This window comes from Danaus plexippus, chromosome 23, assembly GCF_018135715.1.
Source record: "Danaus plexippus chromosome 23, MEX_DaPlex, whole genome shotgun sequence".
Lineage (NCBI taxonomy): Eukaryota > Metazoa > Arthropoda > Insecta > Lepidoptera > Nymphalidae > Danaus > Danaus plexippus.
Window position 1 is genome coordinate 2,247,142 of NC_083551.1, and position 25,393 is coordinate 2,272,534.

Sequence of the window (25,393 nt, forward strand, 5' to 3'; positions counted from 1 at the left end):
TGAACGTGGACTAAAACAAAGTTTATGTTGATAAGAAGTGCAAAAATATATATTTTTATAATAAAATATTAAAATACGCTAAATTTTCGAAATAAACACTACAACATCATCATGACTCTAATACACACACACACACACACACACACACACACACACACACACACAGACACACACACATGCACGTACGCACGCACGCAAGCACGCACACACATATATAAAACGTTAATCCGTAAAAACTCCTCAATGTGTGTAATGTCATTAAATGTCAAACATAATGACATTTCTAGTCTACTATCAAACTTTAAGTCTGCTATAAGTCTCCTATTAAAACAGGCGACTAACGGTCGAGAAAGGACGAGTAGCGATGTCTTGTAATTGTAAATATGACGAGCTCACCTCACAAGTGTCAATGGGATTCTCTCCGTTTCTCAACCTATCAGCGACCTGTTTCGGTATCATCTGATACAACAGCTCATCCGTTCTCTTCATCTCTTCATCCAATTTCCTCATGGATTCCTCGAGCTTCTTACTTTTTTGCTGTTCCTGGTCCAAGGCTAGCTTTAGTTCGACTGATTGTTGTGTGCCAGCTAACATAAGGTCTCTGGAATTTTATAAATGATATATCATTGAACATCTCAAGCCATATTTTTTAGTTGAAAACTGTTATTAGATTACCAATAAAACGGCCAGTATTTACAGTATTTACTTGATAACATTGATTTACTGATCGATGTGTACAAATTTGAGGGTACCTGCTGAAGTCATGCATCGAGAGATCGTTGATGTATAGCCCTGTTGACACAAGCGCTGCCAGGTCAGGCATCACTGGCGTGCCAAGGTACATCATCATGCGCCAATTGTCCATGTATATCATTTGTCCTGGATTAAAAACAATGTTTTATAACATGAAAAAACTCCTACAGTAAAACTTCTAACATCAAAAAAAAAATACGTCTATCAAAGCGTCCGTTAAACTTCTTTGAAGGCCTTCATCAATTAAGTAAGAATTCCGTGATAAAAAAGTTTATATACAATACATTTTTTATTTTTATTTTCAGTAGCAATAATTTATTTATCGTACGTCCAGAAATAAATGAAAATAATATCTTAAATGTATTTTATTGCTATTTACTAGTTAACATTTTAATTTTTATAATTGCCATACATTTGTTGAAGCCTTCAAGGCAGATCTTTTGAGGTGCTTTTTACATAGTGCGGCTATAAGGTATTTCACATCAGCGTGAACTACATAATGTGCACCTAATGTGAATGTCCTTTGGCTATATTAAGCCTGGACACTAACGTAAATACCTTTGAGATGTAAATTTATAACATCGGGTAACTGCCTTCCGTCATATGCAAATCGTTTCTTTGAGATGGCGCCTGAAAAATTTATAGAGCAAACGCCTTCTTACCGTTTATTTACTAAAATCGTGATGTTTTCCGAGCGGTAACAAACAAATTTAATTAAATATTATAGTTATTCTCTTAATGCAGATTATTTATAAGAAGAACCGCTGACGAAGACATATAAGGCAGCCATTTCAAAATCTTCTAAAGTACAATATGTAAGTCTATAAAATTAATAAATTCTGAACAATTTTCTAAAAAACCCCGATTACTTAACAGTAATCTATAAATAAATACATCGAAATGTCAGCGGACGATCATAAACCAACCCTTATCAACATGAAGAGGGTGAGATTCAACGGAATGTTAAGATAAAATTAATTTTCTCATACAAATTCTTTCTATAACACGAATGTAAGGATACATCTCTCAATGAGCGGATAAAATATTTGCTACCGATTCATTCATTTTTATTTACGTCTCAACATTCACACGAGCGATCTGTGTCAGGGTCTTACATTATATTTTTAATTTTCTGTAATATATACAGTCTTCATAAATATTGAAATGATATTCTGTTGAAAATTTTTTCGATGTATAAAATTTTATTGGTAATTATTATAAAGTTGTAACAAAAATTCTTATTATTAAAATATCGACGGAGTCGAATTAGGCGTTTATGAGAATTTTAACGTCTTCTTGCGTTGCTATTATGCCAGAAATATATTAACATATATAATGTTTCTGAACGTGCTTTTAAATGGCATTAAAATGACACTTCTCTTACCTTTGAGCCGCAAATTCTTTTCAGTAGTTGTATCAGATTCATCAGACAGCCTGATGAGTTCGTTACGTTTGTCAGGCGCCTTCTCATGCATAACAGCTTCCACTGTCACCAGTTCGAAGATGTTATTCGTCCTGTTTAGGATCTGACAGAAAAATATTGACATTGTGGTTATATTAAAATCGACTATACACATTTACTGCTTAACAAAAAGCTAAGACTTAATTCCAATCAAATCATTTAAATATAATTTTCGTTTGTTCCTAACAAGTTTCTTTAACTTTTGCTGTAAATATTTTGGAACAAAAATGAATCCGCTGTCAAAACAAAACGAGCAAACGGCGTCTAGAAAATTAGTTACTGTCGAATTCACAAGTTAGGGTCAACTTAATAGACCTGGTATTTAGGGTAGTTTAGGGTATTTTCATCTTTGATGATATAATGTCATGTCTTACGGTTTGAAATTTAAACGCTATGAGCGGTCGCACGAGATCAAACCAGTTGGTGATCTTCTTCCCCACTAGGTCTGGTAAAATCACCATCAGGGAATTGCCGATGCTGCGAACTACCATGTCTGAACTAGAAGAGAAATAATATATTAAAAACAAATAAACAACTGTTTACTTTTATAGTGAATTCCTTTCGAGTTTATATTGTTTTGATCAGGCGACTTGAGCTTTAACAAGTTACTTTTTTATTATAACAACAAGATTTATTAATATTGTGTTTCAAAACTTTAAATTTTTGGATCGTGGCCTTTAATTATATATATATTTTTTTTTACTGAACTATGATCCAGATTATATAAAAAGTGTCAAATAAAATATTTAATATTTGGTTTTATTTCATCCAAACATATTAGTTGTTTTATTCAATGATGTTTTTATTTAATATGAAGGTAGTAAACAACAAAACAAAGTATAATAATTAATAAGTACATACTAAAATGTGGTTTTATATAAATGGCTGATTCTTGAAAAAAATGTTAAAGATTTCGATTAAAGATCCAAAAATTTTCAGCTCTGTAAAGAGGTAAAAACGGAAGAGTTTGGATATGTCTTTCTCAAACATTGTAACTAATTATTACCCAAAGACAATACAAAACGGGAATATCTCAAAGAGGACCGAAGCGCTAATAGGCAGATGTTTTTCTTCCCTTGTCATTGCCAGCGAGGCCAGGGTGAATGCACGATTGTCGAACGTCAGTTGGAAAGTTACATGAACTGTGTCAAAAAGGAGTTCCTCGCGTAACAACTCTATACGCATCTCCTTATGGTAGAAGTGACGGGCTACCTGAAAGCATGACTGTATTAGGTTATAATATTCTACATGTTGTTGTTACTAGTAGACGATAGATGGCGCTGACAAAATAATTAAAAAAAATTATTATTAATTTGTTATTATTAAAATTATGACTTGGAATAATTTTGTCGTCGGTTATATTATATAATGTATTAAAAAAAGAAGAAGAGAATCTATGTTTAGTATAAGTAAAATTGAAAAGAGTAATTATTTGTGCAGTGTCAAGTTTCAAGAATAAATACAAAAACTATACATTGAAACTACGTGTCGTTTTGTTTGAATATAAATAATAGTTTATTACATATAAATATTTTTTTAGTTTACAAATTTTAAAGTAACTACAAGTGTAATGCACAATGTTAAACTATAGAAAGTGAAACCTATTGAAACACCGCATCAATTAGCAATGTTTACGAATGTTAACAAAACAATAAAACAATGTTTCATAATATTGATTGCATATGAACAAATCTTTTTTTTATCCTAAAAGTCAAATAATGTAATAAATTATAAAACAATAAAAATTACCTCTCTAATTTGTCCCATGGCGTAATAAACGAACCCCCTCCGTTTGGATCGGTAGTGTAGTGTCAATCCCTGCCTTGTTTCATTTTCACAAATAAAACTCGGGGCTCTCATTCTTGGATAACTGAATTTTAAGTATTCGTGTAAATTATCCAAACCGTTCAGAAAATCCCGCATATGTCGACCTAAAACTGATAAAACTCTGTCGTAGCCGTACTGTGAGACAAAACCTACAAAGTATACGCCCATTTGATCCATAAATTCTCTTTCTGATATGCCTAACACCTGTAATAAAGATTATTTCATTAAACGCCTGAATAAAAATTATTAGCAATGAAATTTTTTTACGGAATCTATCAATACAATAAGACGTATTATATTTTCTGTGCTATTTTAAAAATGGTTTTGGTACTATCGTTTTGTTATCAATTATATAGATAATAAAAATAAAAAAATACAATAAACAGCCGTAAATGGTGCACAATTTCGCAACTAATAATATCAGGGGGTGTAACTCAGTGGTAGAGTGTCTGCTTCGCATGCTGAAAGTCCTGGGTTCAAATCCCAGCACCTCCAAATTAATCTTTTGAATTATTTTTTTGTATAATCCCAATTTTTTACAAGAAGTATCTTAAATATTACAAAAGTTTCATTATATACCATTTCACTGTGTTGAGTGAATATTGTCAATAGAAAAAAAAAGGTAGAGTTATGTAGTTATGTAGTTATGTCATAAAAAAATATTTTTTAAGATACATTTTTGGGTTTATGAGTTATGAAATTATATATTCTATATTATTAATAGAAACTAATTTTTGGCTAAAATTCAAAAAAGATCGTGGCCCATGAGGGGATCGAACCCGCGACCTTCGCGTTATTAGCACGACGCTCTAACCAACTGAGCTAATGGGCCGTTGCATGGACTGCTGAAATATCGGAAGTAATTCCACATAGTTTCAAAACTAATAAAAACAAGTTTTTGTTGCCGAATAGCGATACTATAATTATTACCTATTTGCTGTTAAAGTAAAATAGCCGATGAACTGTTTGTGAAAATATCTGATAAAGGCATAATCTTTAATAAATCCAGCACTTGAGGCCATTGAAATTTTTTTTTATTAATATTCAATTATATAAATTCTATCATATAAAATAATACACGTACAAATTATCATTTTCTACATATAACTATGCAGTTCGTTAAAAAGCTGTCACATCAAAGCATCGTATGTGTAAACGATTACTTTATAAATGCGTCAACACTTCTATCTTTTAAGATATTTTTAGTAATCTAATTTCGGATATTGATTCTTGCTTTGCGGATTGTAAATTTTTAACTTCTTTTTTTTTAATATTATTTAAATTTTCATCTAAAGGAGGGTAAATTTAACTTCTATCCTGTTATTTCTCGTGGGTTTACGATCTAGCGGTTAATTTCTGTCTGATTCATAAATCATTCGTGTTTTATAACAGGTACATTATTGCATCGTTTAATTCAGCCGCCTTTGCTTGATAGAACATTAAACAACTCTTTATTCTTAATTACTTTAAAGCCTTAGGAAATATTCTTTAGATTTAATATTTCAATATATAACTGTGACATAATTTTGTTTTTTTTTTTTTTATAATTATTACATAAGGTGGGATATATACTCGTAAGTAGCTGTTACTTTTGATCTTGTCAGCTTTCAATGTTGCCATATTTGTCGTAAAATATTAAAGTAGTAATTTAATAATTATCTTGTTGATTTTAAGTTTCGACTTCATTATAGCCCACTTTTAAAAGTCCAAATTAATAAATCAAAATATAAATATTTTTTTTTATATAAATTCAAGTCAAGTATTTTTTTAAATAGGAAATATAATTTGAGAATTATAAAAAAACACTTAGAATTACATATATAAGACATCCACACAATATAAAAGTAGCATTGTATAATTCTAGAATATTCTAGAATACTATTATATATCATAAATGCTTAAGTTTATATGTTTGTGTCTGTAATTCAGTCATGTACTAAATACTGAACCGATTTCCATGAAATTAATTTTTTCACGTCATTCAAATGTTTGAAGCCTACAGCGTGATGAATATACCATCAAATAATATAAAAATCTTAACGTGTTATTAAAACAGAATACAAAATAATTAAATCTTTTTTGTCACCAACCTCCTGGGCCTTTTTAGCCAATCTTGTAATTAAATTCTCAGGATAGACTTGGTGCACAGAGAATGATGGCTGTTCCACTCCAGCCTGGCGACGTATATCCTCCCATCTTTCTTCTCCGTAAGTCTGACGGATGTACTCCGCCATGTTCTCCAACAGCAAGCCGTACATTTTGCCTGTAAATTTAGCTACGTTCAACGAGAATCATTCGTTTGCCAGCATTGAATACTACAAATACATATTGTAAAATGTAATATACTAGTTTATATGTTTTGGAGGTAAATGTAAGTATATATTTTTTTAAATAACCCGACCCGGGACCTGCACGGCGAATCCATGGAACGCTGAGAAGTTTCGTCTCATTATTTTAATAAATAATTAACGTTTCTTTATTATTTATATAAGCAAATTCGTATTACGAAAGCAGACGGGGAGTTTTTGTCCTACAAATAAAAGAATAAAAAGAAATTTCCTATATAATATTGTATTAGAATATCAAGTATCAGATCAATTGTAACTACAGAAGGTCGTTATAATGAGCGGGAAAATCTGTAATTAAACTCAAGTTCTCAGTTTCGGCTGTGTTTATTCGTCTTATATAATATAACACTTAATAAAATAAACTAATATTATACGTAACCAGCATGGTATGTGTAATTTTATATAAATTGAAACTAACCTCACTTTTACAATTTACTTCGTCTAATAAGATAGTAGTTCTTCGATTGTCAAAAAGTCCACATCTTTCGGTTTAGTGATAAGTGAATGTAGCTCAATCAATTGATAATATTTTAATGAGATCTAAGATTTTCGCGAGTATTCATTTAAATGAAACTAGTGTTATTCGGATTTATATTGATAATATTTTAATTTTATTCCCATTAGGACCCGAGTATATAACGCATGATTTAGGTCTTGACTTATATAAAATTAAATAGTGCTCACTGACTGCTTTATATAAAGATCTACTTATATCGTTCTATAATATTAAATATTTATGTAGAATACGAAGATTTGATTTAAATATAGAAGAAGTTAACTAAAAACTTTTGCTTTCCAAATATAAGAATTTATTGTCGTTTTTTTTTTTTAATATTTTATCCTCAACTGTTACATCCGGTAGCGATCATAATAAAAAATTAAATTACCAAATTTAATTACAGTGTAGTGTAATTGTTTTAGTCAGTTTTGAAGACAAGAAGTGTTTTTTTTAAATAATTAATTAGGTATTCATCGTAAGTAGTTATAGAGACGAATGGTCGTATTTTATGTTTACAGATATCTTTTTCAATTATCTTTATTTCCAAATATTAATGTCAAAGTTAACAAAGAATGAAGAGGTAGTTTTGTGGCTTAAGAAACGATTAAAAACTATTCACGAGGCAAGCTGTTTAGTTTGATTTCTGTAACAATTTACGTCCTTAGAGGTTATAACGGCAATCGTGATGTCCATGGGATTGTCCATTTCACAGAGGTCATTATCAATCCAGCCTTGCCTTCTTCACTGACTGACTAACTTCTAAACAACGGGCGTTACAATTCAAACGAATACTCAGCTTGGTTGAGTAAATTTTTACTTGAACAATTTCTTTTTTTTTATCATATTATATGCATTCGAATTTTTTACGAAATTCCGTAAATTTAATAAGGCATAATATCCCATATTTTTTTATGTTTTTGAAAATGTCACCGCTTGTATTGAATATTTTAAACGAAATTTTACAGCAAGTTCGTTTCTATTTTGTTTGATGAACTAGTTTTTCATTATTTATAATAAATTGATGTTGATCCTCTTTTCACATTAAATGTCTAGCCCCGATTTTTCTTTAATTTAACACAAGCAGATGAAAGTTGTTAAATAGGCCAGTGTTTTGGGCAGTAGTTCAAAACCGCCAATGAATAATTTGGAACGTAAATTTTTATTTTCTTTATCAGAAGTTCTGGAGTATTTTCTTATTTGCACCGAGCAAACATTGGAGTTTTATGAGCATTGTTGGCGTTTTGGAGAAAATTCATTATGACTTAAGAAGCGTCCAATAAAACTGTTGATAAATTTGTTAGGTAATAATTACCTTTGTTCTAGTTTGGACAAGTTTGTCATTACTTTGGGCTGCTGCTTGGACACCGGAGTCAGTCGGACAGCGAGAAATTGCTAATAGTATCTGCATTATACCTTATATTTGCTTTCCAATTAATAATTATATGATAAATATCTTTGTGTAATCTTTCTCAGGTCGTACACGTAACAAACTCTCAAGCTGTGTATGTCATCTACATTCTGCCATGGTTTCGCTTGTTATTATTTTACTTTCTACAGTAGCATACGAGGATAATGTTTACCAAAAGCTTTCGTAGTCACGTCATGGCTCTGTTAATAAAATTTTCCTATGTTAAAAAGAGATGGCTCTCATTCAGAACGTTTCAACTCAAAAACCTTAAATAATATAGCAAAATTTTATATTCAACAGCCAAAAAAAGTAAAAAACCGATAACTATAGTAATATATGTATAAATTAATCACTCGTTTGTGAGCCGCGCCGCAAAACTCTTCAACTTTAGCAATTAAAATGTTGAAAATATTTCATAAATATTTTTTGAACCGCTCTATCTATTGATTAAGTTGTTTTAATTTGAAAGGCCGTTATTAATAAAATAATTGAACTTTAGAATTAATCTTTCCATTTCAATTATTTAATGGAATGAAGTAAAGAAAAAGTCAATGTAAAAAACCTCTCAAAAAGATTGTCCATGATTACTTACTTTTATTTTAAATTAATTAAGCTGATTATTAAACGATATTAAAATTTTTATGAGCAAAATTTTCTAGTATTGTGCTATAAAAGTTTATAGTAATTTGGTGAGAATTTTGTTTTTTCTTAATATTTCTATTTATCGTGAGGAATTACTATTCTATTACCTAATTCTAAAGAAGTGCCCTTTGTTTTGATAAGTTCAATATATATTTCGTTTCTAGTTAACTTAAACTATGTTTTTCGGATGTACTTACTACGCGGTCTTGTTGATCACGGTTAGATGAGACGAAAAATAATCTACATCGTGACCACGGATGCTGTAGAATAATCGAAACTTCGAGAAAATGCAAAATAAAAAAAGCGTGTAACATCCAAAAAAATATCAATTTAATTCTTTGTTATGTACATATAATGAACTATGTATTGTCACACTTGTATTTAAAGTTTTAAATAGCGGTTACGCTGGTTAGTTCGTTCAATAATTTCTTTATTGTGTAAAAGCAAATCGAATTAATTTTTTTTTATAGAGATTTACTAATTGTAATTAATCTGTTCTAATTTTACAAAGGTTGCGTTAACCTTCTAATTTCAGGAAGATGTAGTCTGTATTATAAATAATTTCGTTGTTATCCTATTTATCGTCAAGACCACTGTTTATACAACTATTCACTCCGATCAGTAGGTGTAAGGTATAAATGAAAGAGTTGTGAAAACTGAATACAAAATAGGTCTCTTGAGAGCTTACGTTCTTTTCCAAGTTATCAGTAAAAGTCGGTGAAATAGTGAAATTTTATTTGTATTTTGGCTAACAGTCTTTAATAAATCTTAAAGATTGAAATCCTTTCTTAATAGAAACGGTGGAATTAAAAGAGGTGTGAGTGGGAATGGACTCCTGAATACTGCCAACGTGATGGTTCACCAATAATTCAGTCATAAATTAATTGAGTGTAAACAGGAAAAAAAATTTAATATATAACTTTGTCCGTTTAACTATTATAGTTATTTATATATGGTGTACGATCAATCAATCTACCGTCTCACGTCTGTATGAAAATGATCTCTAAGTTATAGAGTTTTAATGGAAATATATATATACATATATATAATAAGTGTGTATCGAAGCAGGAAAAACACTACTAAGTTGCAAGAAAATGTTAAAAACTGAGATTAATCGAAGAAAAATTTAATTTCTTGATATTAAAAATTCTTCTAACTCTGAATTCAACATTAGAAAAACTATTCAAAAAAATGTATTCAGCTGTTCTATTATTATTCTTCTATCCATATTCATTTTTAACATATATATAAGAACTTTTTAGTAGAACTTAATTGTTTTTATAGTAATATAGAATTGATAAAAAAATTCAGGGTAGCCGATATCAATTCGATGTTACATGTTACCAGACTATTATTGGACCATAAACTAACATTTTAAATTAAACTGATGCAAAATTAGGATATAATAAAATATACTTCTAAATTATGAAATATTTTTTTATATATAAATGTGATACATAATTAAATTACAACCAAACTGTAAAAATGTTTTTCTTCCTGTGACCCCGTTTCAAACATTTGAGGTCACAGTGAGATGAAAACGTCTTATCCCATACACCATCAAACCACAGAGATCTATTATTTTGTTTGAACACTTATCTGTTTTTTGTTTGCATTCTTTATTTATTTGGCGATAATTTTTACTTGATACTAGTTCTTTCCCGCAACTCCTCGTAAATGACATAATTATTATAATGTAAAACCTGCTTTTAAGTTATTATTAACCATATTTCGATACAAAGTTTTGCCATATATATATATTTTATTTATGCTTCCCGTAACCCTTACAGAAGCAACCGAACATTACCACTTAACTTAAAATTATTACGCTTTAATGTTTTTATTAAGAAGAAAAACTTTCTTACAAAATAAACTTATAAGCTATGTAAAGTAGCAGAGATTTTATTTTATCACAATCATTTACATGTAAATAATGATAAGTCAGAATCTCAAAATTATTAGTACTGGAATGTGCTGTGCAAAATAAAAAACAGTTCCTACACACATATACGCAATCACACACTCACACACACGCACACATTCACCAACAAACACTTTCCTTTCACCAATATCGAGTTTCACTTCTTTTTAGCAAATAGGAAAAATTTTCCAATTATATCCGATGGCGTTATATTACAGGACATCAAATAACTCGGATAACATTAAAGCTTCGGTTCAGACTGGCCATTACAATAATTGACAGATTCAAGGAAATTAAATAATAAATCCCCTAGTCTCATTTGATTTACAAAAACTTTGGTATCATTAAAATACATCTGTATGAAAATTAGCATTAACGTGAAACGTTTTAAGAAAGATTTTGAATTTTACTAGGCTGGCCATAAATTTTTTTTTTTTATTGCATGATTGTATTGGATCGATTCTAAGTTTGAAATTTGTTCGTCATTAATGTTCATGTCTGATCAATGATGTGGCATAAGAAGTGAAAGTCTGTATAATTAATCCAAGTTCGCTTTGTCCTTCAACATAATATTTTATCGTTACCTGTTTAATACTATAGCTTGCGAAGGATTACGAAAGAAAAACTGAAAACGCTCCGTGTGTAGTGTGACTATCTAAACTTGAAATAAGTACACAGATAAAAAAAAAAAGAATTGTATTTTAAATATTAACTATGGTTATTCTTTGTAAAATACATTTTAATTTTCAGAAACATAAGCAAATCTATAAACGATTTGTTTATAATGCATAATGGCAGAATAAAACAATTACAATTTAAGTCATATGTAGCTATTAGGATTTGACATACGTCAGAGTAATATCTCGTAAATACAGACGCAAAACATATACATTGTAGCCACAGATTGCATAAAATGATTAGCAAATAAATAACATACAAATCCAATTTATTGCCTGTGGTCTTAAAGGTTATAAACATGTTCTTATATTTAATTTAATACTTTATTCATTTAAATTGAAGTGTTAATGTTATGGGTGCAATTCTTAACTAAAGTAAAATTGTGTATATACAGTAGGTAAAGTTAAATAGTAACTTTGTCATGAAACTTATATATAAATTGTTTTTGTTTTTTTTAATAAAATTATTTTCGTATGTAATGTCACAAAAAGTTTTTCTTCTGTTTGAATTCAATTAATTTTATTAGATATTATTTGTCAGTAGGTATAAAATAGTATTAAAGTTTTAAACTCATTTTGATATTTTAATATTTCATAAAATTTCAAAAATATTTTAATTAAATCGTTTTTGTTATATCCGAGATAACATATTTATGTCTGTTTTTAATTTCATCAGTAAAATTTTTAAACTTTTTTATCTCATAATATTACTGTTAATATTTTACTAACACTTTCAAAAATAAAATAAACCAATTTCCTCCCAAATCTTGAAAAGATCCGAGAAAAACACAAGTAGTAATCGTGTCTTTTAAAAAGTAAGGATGTTTTAATTAATTAACGTATAAAAATATATATATGTATAAAGATAATTAAACTTACTTAATACCCAAGTTGTCTTATCTTGTAATCAGCTCAAGCATGGTTAAGTTTATTTTTGCTTTCGTAATAAAAAAAAGAAAACTTCCAAAAGAAACAAAAAAGGATCTAACTACAGCGAGCGCGGGAATAATTTTTTAGGTAATTAGCTCAATCTCTTTATAGTGACGTTCTGTATTTTATACGGTATAATGTATAATCTAAAGAGGTGGGCGATCTTTTATCTTATATGTATATTAAGTATATTATAAAAGGATGGGCGATCTCCTATTTGAATGTCATTAGTCGTTGTCAAATGAATTGATATTGATTCAATGCACGCAACAGTTTGACAGATACGGGCTAGTGACGTATGATATCAAAAATAGCACTAGAATCATATTCAGTACGATAGTTGTATATTTTTTTATTAACACACGACTTAAGGTTACAGATTAAAAAGAAAAAGCTACAGAATATATAATGATTCTACTGGAATCGTTATAATATTACTGTTTCTGACGATATAAAATATTTTATTTATATGAACCTACGTTAAATTGGGTATTTTTCCGAGCGCTTTAGTAAATTACGTCACTCAATTCATCATAATAAAAAGCTATGTAAGTGATATAGTGAAAAATATAAATTATAACAATGGCAAGGTAATATGATTATCTTTTTCTGCAAAGTGGCTCAGCTTGTTGCATAGACAATATAAAGATGGCGTCCACAAGGGCCGTTATTTCAGAAAAAACAAAAGTAACTAAAAGTATTAGGAAAGTAGTGGCTGCATATATAATATAATATCCCTATAGGTTGTTTATTGTTTTGATCTGAATAATTATTTAATGAAAAACGAGAAACTAAAATAAGTAGTTATTGAAATAAAGATGTTATGGGTGCTACGGGATTAGTGATGTTTTCTTTGACATACTAAAACTTTGTTAATATATCAAACAAATTGAACAAAGTCACGAGTATCAAATAGCTATTCACTAACTTTAATAGGTACCAAGATAAAAAAATGAGCATTCAAATTTTAAATAACAAGGTATCTTGACAAAACTGGAAAAACAGCAAAAATATTAATTTTATTGTCAAAAATTAATGACACTTTAGAAAAGTTCTTAAAATTTTTGTTAAAATGAATTAATAAGTATGAGATAAGAGTACCCTTATTTGATTCATCGACTTATCTGACAGTTTGAAAGTTATCTCATTAATAAATTGCCGAACGTTCAAATTTCGATACATATTTATTATTTAACGGAATTTAAGTGTTTTCTCAAGAAATTTTTCCCTAGTTGAAGATTATAATATGATTGTCACATGTATATTATATTTAAATACTTTTTATTTAACTTAAAAAAAGCTAAGTTGCATTTAATCAAGAAACTTAATTTGGAGCTAGACCCGATTGAAATTTCATTTTCAAATTTAGAATACATCAAATCTTACCAACATATTTTTGTATTTCTCTAAGAAAAGTGGATTTAATTTGAGGTGTGGATTAATACAAATTAATTATTGAATTAAATACGATAGAAATTATATAAATATTGTACAGAGAATAAAAAAGTGAATAAAATTTAAAAGAAACTTTAAAACAGGTTTTAAGTGATATCTAACAAAGAAAAGTCTTATTAATTTAATTCTCTTTGTATTATCTAAAATCCCTGACAAGGGACACTGTTAGCAACAAACATTTATTATCACATCATAACAATGATGCTAAAATTATCCTCACTATATATTGTAATTCTGATAGCTCCACGCACGCTCCATATATACAACAAAAATGGCGGCCATAAGAATTAATGAATTGTCCCGCACATACGTCAAGAGCTTGTTCCTTATACAATATTTATAGATGTGTCAATATTGACATATGACAGTTATATATTTATTTTTTTTTGGTTTTAGAAATTAGGTATAGATAGCAAAGGACAAGAATTAACATCCATTAAGTTTACATATTTAGAATTTATATATAGATAGGTATTCTTGATAAATTAAATTCGTATATATACAAATATACATATATATATATATATTTGCATAGCTGTTATGTATAGGTTGTATAATAAGAAAGAAACAAGATATATGGGTAGTTTTACGTTTGTAAACTGTAACTTCTGCTCTAATTTTAAAACATAATAAAACAGAATGTTCAGTAGTTGACATGCAGCTATCGTAGTTTTGGAACACCTGTAAATTAAGCCTCTTTAAGGATTTCGTCCTTGGATTGTAAGGATTTAGGTAAGAGATTGTAGAAGAAGGATCTCTGAATATCTTATGGATGGAATACATGATTATATTATTTTTGTTGTCTGTAACTTTTCTGATCCAAGTTTTTTATCTATGGGTGTAATGGCAATGAATCTATATCATTCTTCCACGGATGAATTATCTAAAACTAAAAGAATATTTCAAGTCTTAGAATTAATTTATATTCAGTGTGTCCGACCGTTAAAACACACTTCATTTTTAGAATATTTGTAACATACCTATTTGACATAAAAAGAAAAGTTAGCAAATTCGAAATCGATTCTAAAGTTTTATTTTACCGATTTCGATTTCTTCGATTATATGTATATATACAATATTCGTTACGATTACCGCCGACTGACATAATATGATCAAAATATAAAAGGTACGTCACGACCTTACTGCGTGACCTTCTAATCAAAAGTACTGTCCACAAAACAGTTTGACAAATAATATTATCATATTATACATGAATTAAATATAATATTTATATTTTTTTGATATGGTGGCAGTCAGGAATCCCTTTTAAATCAAACTTTTATATATATCTCTAGTGACCAATGACAGAATGGTTATATTATATCGTTAAAGCTTAATAATTAAATAACTAAGAAATATAATATTAATTTGAAAGAAGTAAGGAGATATTGTGAAAGGGCTAACATAAATTTTATTCATAGAATATATAAAATAATACAAAATTAAAACTGATTTTAAATCAATATCAAATTTGATAATTCTTTATTTAAAAAACAAACCATTCATAACCAAGTAATACAACGTTAACTCAATGAATGATTATGTATATAAATTTAAACTTTTGTTGCCCACCGTATAACACCAACTTTATCAGGCGTGTCACAGTGTAGCGAAAACTTTTATTGTTATTTCTAGAACACTGTAAAAATATTTGTAATAAATATAAAGAGTGAATTAATAATGAACTTTAAATTAGAGTACACAAGAGATATTTTGGAATTAAATAATTTATATCAAAATTAATTTAGATTTTTGTTATATATATAATATAGATAATAGTGACATAATCTGATCTTCAGTAAACTTAGTCCAATTACCAAGTTCTTTACCGACGCACTTCATACGAATAGTTTCCCGTTTTTCATTCAATAACCTGTTTTAATATTATAATGTGAGTAGCTTTATGAATGGAAAACTGTTAACGATACATATTATGTAGTGTGACAATGCCAACTTGGACTAAGGGTACGCTTTTTTTGTATGTTCCATATTTAAAACATCAGCAACTCGTAACGAAAATGACAAATATTATAACGAACAATAATAAAGCGCTGTGATAATACAATTAATAGTTTTTTTTAAATAATAATTAATAACAATATACTGTAAAAAGGTGTCGTATTTTCAATTTTATATATTTTTCCTGCAAAATTCATATCAGTTTACACTTAACTTAGTAAACTCAAAACTTACAGTTTCAGAGCGTTATTATACTTTCTATTTGAATACTAAGATTTTATTCATTATGATAATAAAAGACAAGGAATATTTTATCACAATCTCGAACTACATAGCCTTTATCAAATATTTTTGGACTCTGTGCCGTGAAACAGAATTCGCAAATCAGTTGTGCTATCCATGAATTAATATGAAATGAGAGGTGTCATCACACAAGCTGCTCACGTCAATTTGACAATAGCGAAAGTGATAACGAATAACAAACAGTAGTTGAGGCCAGCTAAAAATACATCAGGGATAAACAATATCAAATCCTTAGTCACATACACGCGCAAATTAAATTCCACCGTGTTTATGTTTGTAAATATTTTTTATTTAATTAAAACCTCTTTTGTTCATGTTTACATTTGATTTATGGTTCATTACATTTTTATAATATTACCTTCGTAGCATAGACCGATGCTCAGTAAAAAAAAAAGTCATCTCATAAAAGAGCAAAACTGACGAAACTATTTATAATTTATGAAATTAATTATTAATTAAGTGTTGCCATTGTGTGACAATATTTGACGTAACCCCAAAATAAAGTTAGTATATGTAATTTTCTATTACACAATCAATTTCGATTCAATTCGCGTACAAGTTGCCAGCTAATGAATCTCTTCACAGTGACGGCTGTGTCATGTTAATAATGTTGTTTTGATGCTTGTTGTTTTTTGCGATGTCATGTGAAAGTTTTTATAAATATCTTTGTTACCTTTATACAAATGTATTGAAATAAATATAGTATTTTTATCACAATTTATACATGTTATCGAATCATTTTTAATTAATATTACCTTTATCATTTATTTATTTCCTTTGGAGTTTATCGATTTTCTTGAAAAAAATGTAACATAAAACTGTGAACAACTATGGCTTATATAATGAGATCTAAGATTTTCGCGACTATTCATTTAAATGAAACTAGTATTATTCGGATTTACTACGCGGATTTTATTATTTAAAAAACTACATAATCCCGACGTTTCGGTTACTTTGCAGCAACCGTGATCACGTAGTAAATCCGAATAATACTAGTTTCATTTAAACTATGGCTTATATTTATTTGAATCTAAAACACCAATTAGGAAAAATGTTATTCTCATCCGCTTTAATAATCTGTATATTTAATCTTAATACATATATTTTATCTGTTACATATTTTAAAAGTGTACTCTGTGATCCCCTTACAAAAAAGGTTATTGGCTGAATATTAAAAGGAACCTACAATACGGTGCCAATCTTTTTACCGTAAACACGTGAAAGTACTTAAGATTTTTACGTTAACGTAATTTGTATAAAAATATTTGAAAGAATGGTGTGCATATATACGTACAAATATGTATTTTCTTGTATTTGTATTTGTATGAGTGGGTTTTGCTTGTCTGTGTATACAATACCACATTAAAAAATAATCTAAAAGTATTTATTAGGTATTGTTAACGAACGTTTGATACCACCTATGTGATATTGTAATACATGCTCAAGTCCAGTTTGAATAAAGAAAACTCCTGAAAGCTATTATTTACATAGTAATGTACTTAAAATTTTAAGCCTAATAAAACTCTTTTTTCATTAGCAGACCTTTGTATTTCTATAGTAATGTTGCCATAAAATCGTTAGAGAAAGTTTACTACAATTCCTATTTACAAATATTTTAAATAACTAGTGAAAGATAATCTTATTATTTGACTGTTAAGCATTACTTATTTGTTGTTTCATGATCTTTAAAAAAATACAATTTACATATGGTCTAACTTGCGTAGTTTTACGTAACCTTTATATAAACCGATATAGTAAATAAACAACATATAGGTAGAGTCGCGGAAGGTTCTAGTGTATAAGTGACTTTATGAAGAAAATCTTATAAGTAAAGATTTATAACATCAGTGAGTGTTATTGAACAACGTAAATTAGGTATTCGCTTCATATACCCTGCGACACAACCTGCATATATTAGATGTATACTTATATATATATATATATATACATAGAATCCTTTTATTAAACGACTTCAGGAATGTACAGAGTGCTTCCAAATATAGAGAGCGAAAACAGGCTGTTCTTCTAGAAGTGAATTCAGTTCATTGTGCGTAACGCAATATTAATGGTAAAGAGACATAAAGATTTTTTTATTTCTGTACTTCATATCAATATCTCTCTCTCCGGTTTTATTTATTATTTAATTCCTTATCTCGTAACTTTCGCACTATTACAAATTTGCGTAAAGTATTTTTTTGTAAATCATTTATCTTTTTATGTGTTTGTTCACGATCAAATTATCAGTTTTGGTGATTTTTTTATGTGCATATTAAGAATTTGAGGCTTTCACAGTACAAATGATTCTTAAGATGTGTATATGTGGATATGACGTAATAAAGTCGAATTATTCGTAAAATTTTGCTAAAGTTGTCTTGAAGGTAGGTGGTTATCCTTGCTGGTACAGGAATGCTTTGTCTAAATATCTACCTGATTAAAGTAGGTTATACACAAGGTAGGTGGGAAACTTAAAACTTCTGGATGTACCCGTTGTCTGAAAAACGTAATGATTATAATTATTTAATACTGTATGCTTAGTCCGAGTTTGCATCGTCACACAACACACGAACAGTAAACAGTTTTACTTTCATCAATCTTAACACATAGTATCATAGATTTATTGAACGAGACACGAGAAAAGATTCTTATGAAGTGACGACGCAAGCTTGTGGTTATTGTGAAGCACAGTCTAAAGAGGTTACACCAAATAAACCTCCTTGAATATTAATAAATATTAATCATAGAGAACATCATTAAAGTTACAACGAAGTTGTAAACTTCGTATGATCTTAAAAGTCCGCTGAGACGAATAAAAATATGTTAAAAAGCTGTATTTGATTAGGCGGTTTTATGAAGACGAAATAATGAGAAGAAAAAATTTAAGAGGAAGGAATAAATGAAAAAGAATAACAAAAATTAGGGGTTCCGTAGATCTTTTGGGGGAGTTTAATTATAATGGAATAAAGGTCTTAAAATTTATTTCATATTTATGGAACTTATTCATTATGACAACTTAATACGTTAAATATACATACATTAATATTATGTTATACGTTAATGTTATGTAAACACGACGATAATTACGTTTATTCGAAAACATTTCAGATGCAAAAGCTGTACTATACATATACTGTGTAATTCGGTTCGTTTGCTTTTGACTTGATTCATTTGTTTTATAATATTGGTATGTGTTTTTCTCATTGTCAGCGCCGGCTTGTGGCTCGTATAAATCTTCTATGGACAGAAACTGGTTGTTCGGAAGGCTTGAATAATTCAAATTCTAGAGATATTGATTTTACAGAATGTACATATGTTTAGTACTTTGCAAAAAATGTATTTTAATTCTATTATGACATTTAAAACTCTGTATTTTAAAACACAAATTCGCTGTTAGACAGTTCCTTGCTACAGGTATAAGTGTTTCTTTGAAAAGTCACGACGTAAACTGTAAAGATTTGCTTATAAACGAACACACATTTTTTATAATATCAATATGAGTTCGTTTCTCCTAGAGACTTAGACTGATCATACATTCAGAGAGTTTAAAATGATTTGATTTATTTGTAAGCAATAACTAAACGTGAAAATAAAAGCGTCGGTAAAAATGTGACTTCGACATTCAGCGTTTTCATTCATTTTATTCTATGCAACGAAAAATGACTCTTTCAATTTTCTGTTTGAAGAATTCTTCTAATACAATTTTGTCCAACTTCGTGCCATAAAACATTGTTTTATAGTTTCTTATATATATATGAATGTTGTAATGTTATAATTTATTCAATTTACTGTATAATAATAATGAAAGAATACGAAAAAAAAAATCAATAGATTAAAAATAAGGGTAAAAATAAAATATTATTTGAAAATTTTTAAACGTAATCAATTCGTGTTCCAGAACATTCTGTAATACCGTTTAAAATGCTACTTGATACGCTTAGATATAATAAAATATTAAGAGTAACATCAATCGCTGTAATAAAAATAAATAAGCGATTATAATATATTATTATTAGGGTCAATCGATTGTTCTGAATACGGGAACGTTAAATAATATATATTTTTAGATACGCTATAGCAAAAACGCCACTCTATTAATAAACGTATCGGATCTACTCGGATGTATCATTTATAAATTGGTCTTATAAAAGACACGCTTGTTACATCAGCTCGTGATGAAAAGACTTGTCATTAATGAGTCACTTCAGTGTTTATCAGAATTGTTGTGAATATAATTGATGTCGGAGCTAAACCTGAAATCAGAACGCATCGGTAACTTAATCACATCGAAAATGTGTTACGCGATTCGTCATGACTTGTAGTGAATGGAAATATAGTTAGAATGAAATTGAATGATTGAATAAAATTGAACGAAATCAACTATTGTCATAAGATACTCACTTAGATCGACGTGACTGATATTGGAAATGACGGATTTGATTTGTTCCTGTTTTTACTATCAGTTTAGTTTTTTTTATCATATCGGCAGAAAGAGGATAAGTCGGTGATGGTTCCAACTCATCAGCTCTGTAGCATTGTTATATGATCCACGATTATTTCTTCACTTTAACATAAAATATAATATGAAAGCGATTAGTTGGCAAAGGTTTAAGACAATTTACCATAAAATGTTTTTCAAATCGTCATATCTAATTTGACTATTATAATACTTTATTTATATGCGATTATATTTTTACACATTTTACCGCCTTTCAAATTACTTTCCAGCAACCGTGACCACGGGCAGACGAGATGGAAGCGTCTGTCAGCTGGTCTTGTTATTCGTCATCTTCCGCCAACGATTTCATAATTAGGTTACTATAAAGTAGCGAAGTGAAGACCAAAATCATAAAATTGTAGTGCAAATCCAAACATAATTATGTTTGAATATATCATTCAAGATTATTTATATTTGATTACTCTTTCATACGAATGTGTAAGATAAGGTATATGATATTGTATATTGCTGTATATGTAGGGGTATAGTTTGAATGAAATTTTCATTTTCTAGATTTCAAAATGTTTATAACAACATAATTCAATATTATATATTTTATTCAATACATTTTTTTTTTAAGAAAATATCTTTCGAGATCTAAGCACATTGTTAATAAGGAAAACCATTATAAGTACAACAGTTATTTACCAACTTAGGACAGGTTTAACCTATAAAGGATAAACTGTCCATTAGCTGATCTATTATTACATTAACAGATCAGTTAACCTCCTATTGATTCCTGATTAGGACAATACGATCCCTCAAATTCACTATATATCTACAAATATCGGATATATAAAAAATTTTTTTTTTTTATATATCCGATATTTTATTTTTTTCTCACTAACAGAAATAATTTTTATTTATATATATATATATATAAATATATAGTTTTTGTGAAAATATGTCTTTCCCATTATAATCATTATAATAAATAATAATAATAGAAAAAATAGAAAGTTCAAAATTTAGACGGTTCAATTTCCGTCTTTACTGGGAGCCACTCCAAACGGAACTCATAAACTTATATCAACTATTTCACAAGAAAAATATTAATAAATTAATTTAAAAAAAAATTTTAAAAATATTGAATATATATTTCATCTGTATTCAGATAAGATTTTTGACATTTCAAATCATAGGGAGTAAGTACACTGTTTAAATAATGTTTATTAAAAGTGATATGATTTAAAAATAATAATGTACGAGCCATAAAAGGATAAAACAACGGCCGTGCTAATGCGTTATTAATGACCCGATCCCTTTCATGAAATTATTTATTGAACGAACAATTTTACGGTTGACGTTTTCACGGTAAATTTCTGGCATTAACATAAATTTTATATAAGTGCTTTTAAGTGACGTTTGAATTTCATTGGTCTTGTGCATAGTAGTACTTTGTTAAAACAGCTGAGTGCTCGCCACAGACTAAAAATATTTATTTCAATGTTAACATTCACATAAGTATGACACATACGATAAGTTATTTTTATTTAAATTAACACTAGTTGTCACTGTATACACATATACACAATATTATTATTTTGATACTTATTCGACATATTTAAATTCAGTTCTTGAATTTTATATTAATTGCAAAACATAAATGCGACTGTGGTGAAGAATGTTCGAGGATGTATCCTATTTGTTTCTTTGGACATAGCAAGGCTTGTTAGTGTCGACATCAGTTGTGTATTATACAGCCAATGTAACGCCTCTTTCTATTTGTTTTTTTTTCCCTGGTAAAATGTTCGTACGTTCTTACGAGGTTAAATAATTTTGTATCATACTATATTATTTTCAACTATGAATAGTTTTAAATCAAAATTATCAAAATTATGAATTTATTAAAAAAAGCAATTTCAAACGGTTTAAAAAGATGTAATTTTATATATATAATAATGTAATTTTAATACGAATTTTGTGCTTATATTCTGAGATCAATTTTGGTATTCTGTAAGATTTTCAAATTCTTTTTGTAACAGGCTCATTCACGAAACGTATTCAAGAAAGCACTAGATTAATGCCCAGAAATAAATGCTTTCAAAATGAGACCTTTGCCATAAAAAATATAATATTCAACTACATGGCAATGTTGTTCTGTATCTTTTAATAATAATAACTCTTTATTTCTGTAACGAACTATTGAAGTGCATTTTCGTCACGTTTTAATTATTTATATCAATAATTTTAAATAAAAATATTACAAGATATTCTTTTTACCTTCAGTTAAACTATCTATATAAAAATCACTGATTTTGATTATAAATCTTGTAAAAATATAAATATATATATTTTAAATCTTATATATATATAATGTTTTTGTAAGACATTATAGTTATGAACATAGTCCAAATTCTTTTTTTATAAATCACCACATTACTCAGTACACAGATAATATTATTAAGACGAGCTTATACATGACCTTACAAACTTATATTTCGTTTAACCAAGTAGACGAGGTTAGTCTAATTGAATTCATAGTTCCTTTCATCTAAATTGATGATTCATTCCAAAGTTATTGGAAAAATCTACATTTGAATAATATCGCAAGGTAACTGAAAAATCTGAACGCTTTTCTGAAATAGTTCATAGCTCGCCACATCAAAGACTTCTCAAAATTTGTAGGGAAATTTAAATTTGATTCCAAATTCAAAATCAAAACTTCAAACAACTGGATAGTTGCCATGTTTGATTCGATTTGTAGAATTTACTACTTTAAGTTATATAGTATCTTAAGAACTATGATAGTTGTTAGAAAGTATTTGAAGAGTATTGGAATTGCAAGTTACATTTTAAAAATAGCAATAATATTTATAATAAATGTCTGCGAGGAAGTTAAACATTATGCTTTTGAAATAAATATATATTGACTGTAAAAAATAAATGAAATACATGAAAAAATAAGAATGAATAAAATTCAATGGACTTAGCCGTATCCTTTACTAAAAAGGGACAAAGGAAAATAAGCAATTCAAATCAAAATTGTGTTTGAACAATCTTTGCCCTCCAAAAACAAAGTCAATGTCAGGTTAAGTCTTTGTTCCATGTAATAAGGCTTATGAAATAATTTAATAAAAAATAAGTTACACTAATCATACGATCTAAGCTTCGTATAATTTGATTCCCCTCAATTTAAAATAAATTTAACTTCAACCAATCACATAAACCGGTACAATATAATTAATAAATAAAGAAATCAAATTATTTAATCTGTCCCAATTCCATAATAACATAAAACCGTTGCAACGTACCAAAAACCGTTTTGCAAAATTCGTAAACGATTAATTAGTTATTTTTCGTCACTAATATCAATGGCGCGTCAATATTTACTGTGGCATGATGCTCTGGAATCGTTACCAACATAAACATATTAGAGTGAGTTGGATGTATTCTCTGTCACTTTCTATGGCTGAACTATTTCAAATGACGTTATATTATCTGTAGACTGGAAATTACTGTTATTTTTAAACAATAATACATTGAGACCTTCAACTATTTCAAATAACTTTATATTATCTGTCTACTTTAATCGACTGTAAACGTATATATATTTTTTTTAAAGTAATATGCTATTTGGCTACTAAGAACATTTTTTTTTTCAGAAATGATTATTTTTTACAACATAGTTTAAACAAAGACGAACGAAATTATAGTTTCTTCGTAAAAATGACTTAACTTATTAGTTAAAATATAAATGGCTTCGTCGATTTTATTTTATCTAAATTGTTTTACTTGTTTCAATTTTAGTTTGAGAAATAGTAAAAAAAGTTAGAAGATTAGTTCAAACATAAACATGACGTAATTTTACTTATGGATTTGTATTTGAGGCTATCTTTTTACCGAATTAGTTGTTTATCTATATATATTATAAAATAAAGTACCTCGCCGCGTCTGTCTGTCGGTCTGTTCGCAATAAACAGAAAAACTACTGCACCAATTGTCAAGGGGTTTTGTCCACTCGATAGCGTGATTCCCGAGAAAGGTTTTAATATATAATTTGTTAAGGTTTTGTATTGATTTGTGTGTACATTAACGATATTTGTTGAAGATGTCGGGAAAAAATGAGCCGTCTGTCAGCTTTTAAGGAAATTCTGCCAAAACCCTTTGAGATATAACAAAACAATGTATGGTGGAATTATGTATTTTACATAGGTCTACAAAAAATGGCATATGTCTATCTCTTAAGGATAACATACTATATCCATTTTACAACTTTTAAAAATTGGCATTCCTAAAGCGTTTATTGGAAAGCTATTTACATAAATACGGTACTAAGTCTTATCAAAATAAATTACTTCGTTTCAAGCCTACATCAGTATCTGTAAATTACTTTTTAAATCATTTAAATCGAACTTACCATTTGAAAGTTATCATAATATAAGTTTAATAATTTTCAAAATTAAATCGGTTATTTTATATTTTTTGTAAAGAGCCCGTGCGAAGCAGGGGCTGGTACTTAGTACACATATAATAATTTTATTTAACACAATCAGAATGTCTGTGAACTCAGCGCATTTTAAACTAACTGTTTGATAAAAAAAAAATGCATTAGCCATTTTGACGTATAACCTAAAAGTCATGTTTTAACCCATTTGACGTGTAATCTAATAGTCGTGTTAATTAAATATGTTATCGGCACTATTATCGTCGAAGAATGTATATGTAACCTGGGAAATTAAAGAGCCAGTTAGTTTTATCATGCTATCAATCTATT

General features: G+C 28.4%; 1 protein-coding gene and 2 non-coding genes across 4 annotated transcripts in view; 1 reads left to right on the forward strand and 2 right to left on the reverse strand.

Moving 5' to 3' along the window:
* LOC116774878 (soluble guanylate cyclase 88E) overlaps nt 1–25,393 on the reverse strand; it is a 55,441-nt gene that overhangs the window by 6,029 nt on the left and 24,019 nt on the right. For both annotated transcript variants that reach the window (XR_009753089.1, XM_061524131.1), the window contains exons 2-8: nt 6,133–6,305; nt 3,965–4,246; nt 3,222–3,427; nt 2,590–2,713; nt 2,138–2,279; nt 753–879; nt 397–601 (exon numbers count right to left, since the gene is read on the reverse strand). Coding sequence is in view for 1 of the 2 variants with exons in the window: in XM_061524131.1 (XP_061380115.1) it covers nt 397–601; nt 753–879; nt 2,138–2,279; nt 2,590–2,713; nt 3,222–3,427; nt 3,965–4,246; nt 6,133–6,300 (1,254 nt within the window). In the remaining variant the exon portion in view is untranslated. The remainder of the gene's footprint in view (nt 1–396; nt 602–752; nt 880–2,137; nt 2,280–2,589; nt 2,714–3,221; nt 3,428–3,964; nt 4,247–6,132; nt 6,306–25,393) is intronic.
* Nucleotides 4,466–4,537, forward strand: Trnaa-cgc (transfer RNA alanine (anticodon CGC)). The gene has a single exon. It is a non-coding gene; the product is annotated as a tRNA-Ala (tRNA).
* On the reverse strand, nt 4,801–4,874 carry Trnai-aau (transfer RNA isoleucine (anticodon AAU)). Its single transcript has one exon. It is a non-coding gene; the product is annotated as a tRNA-Ile (tRNA).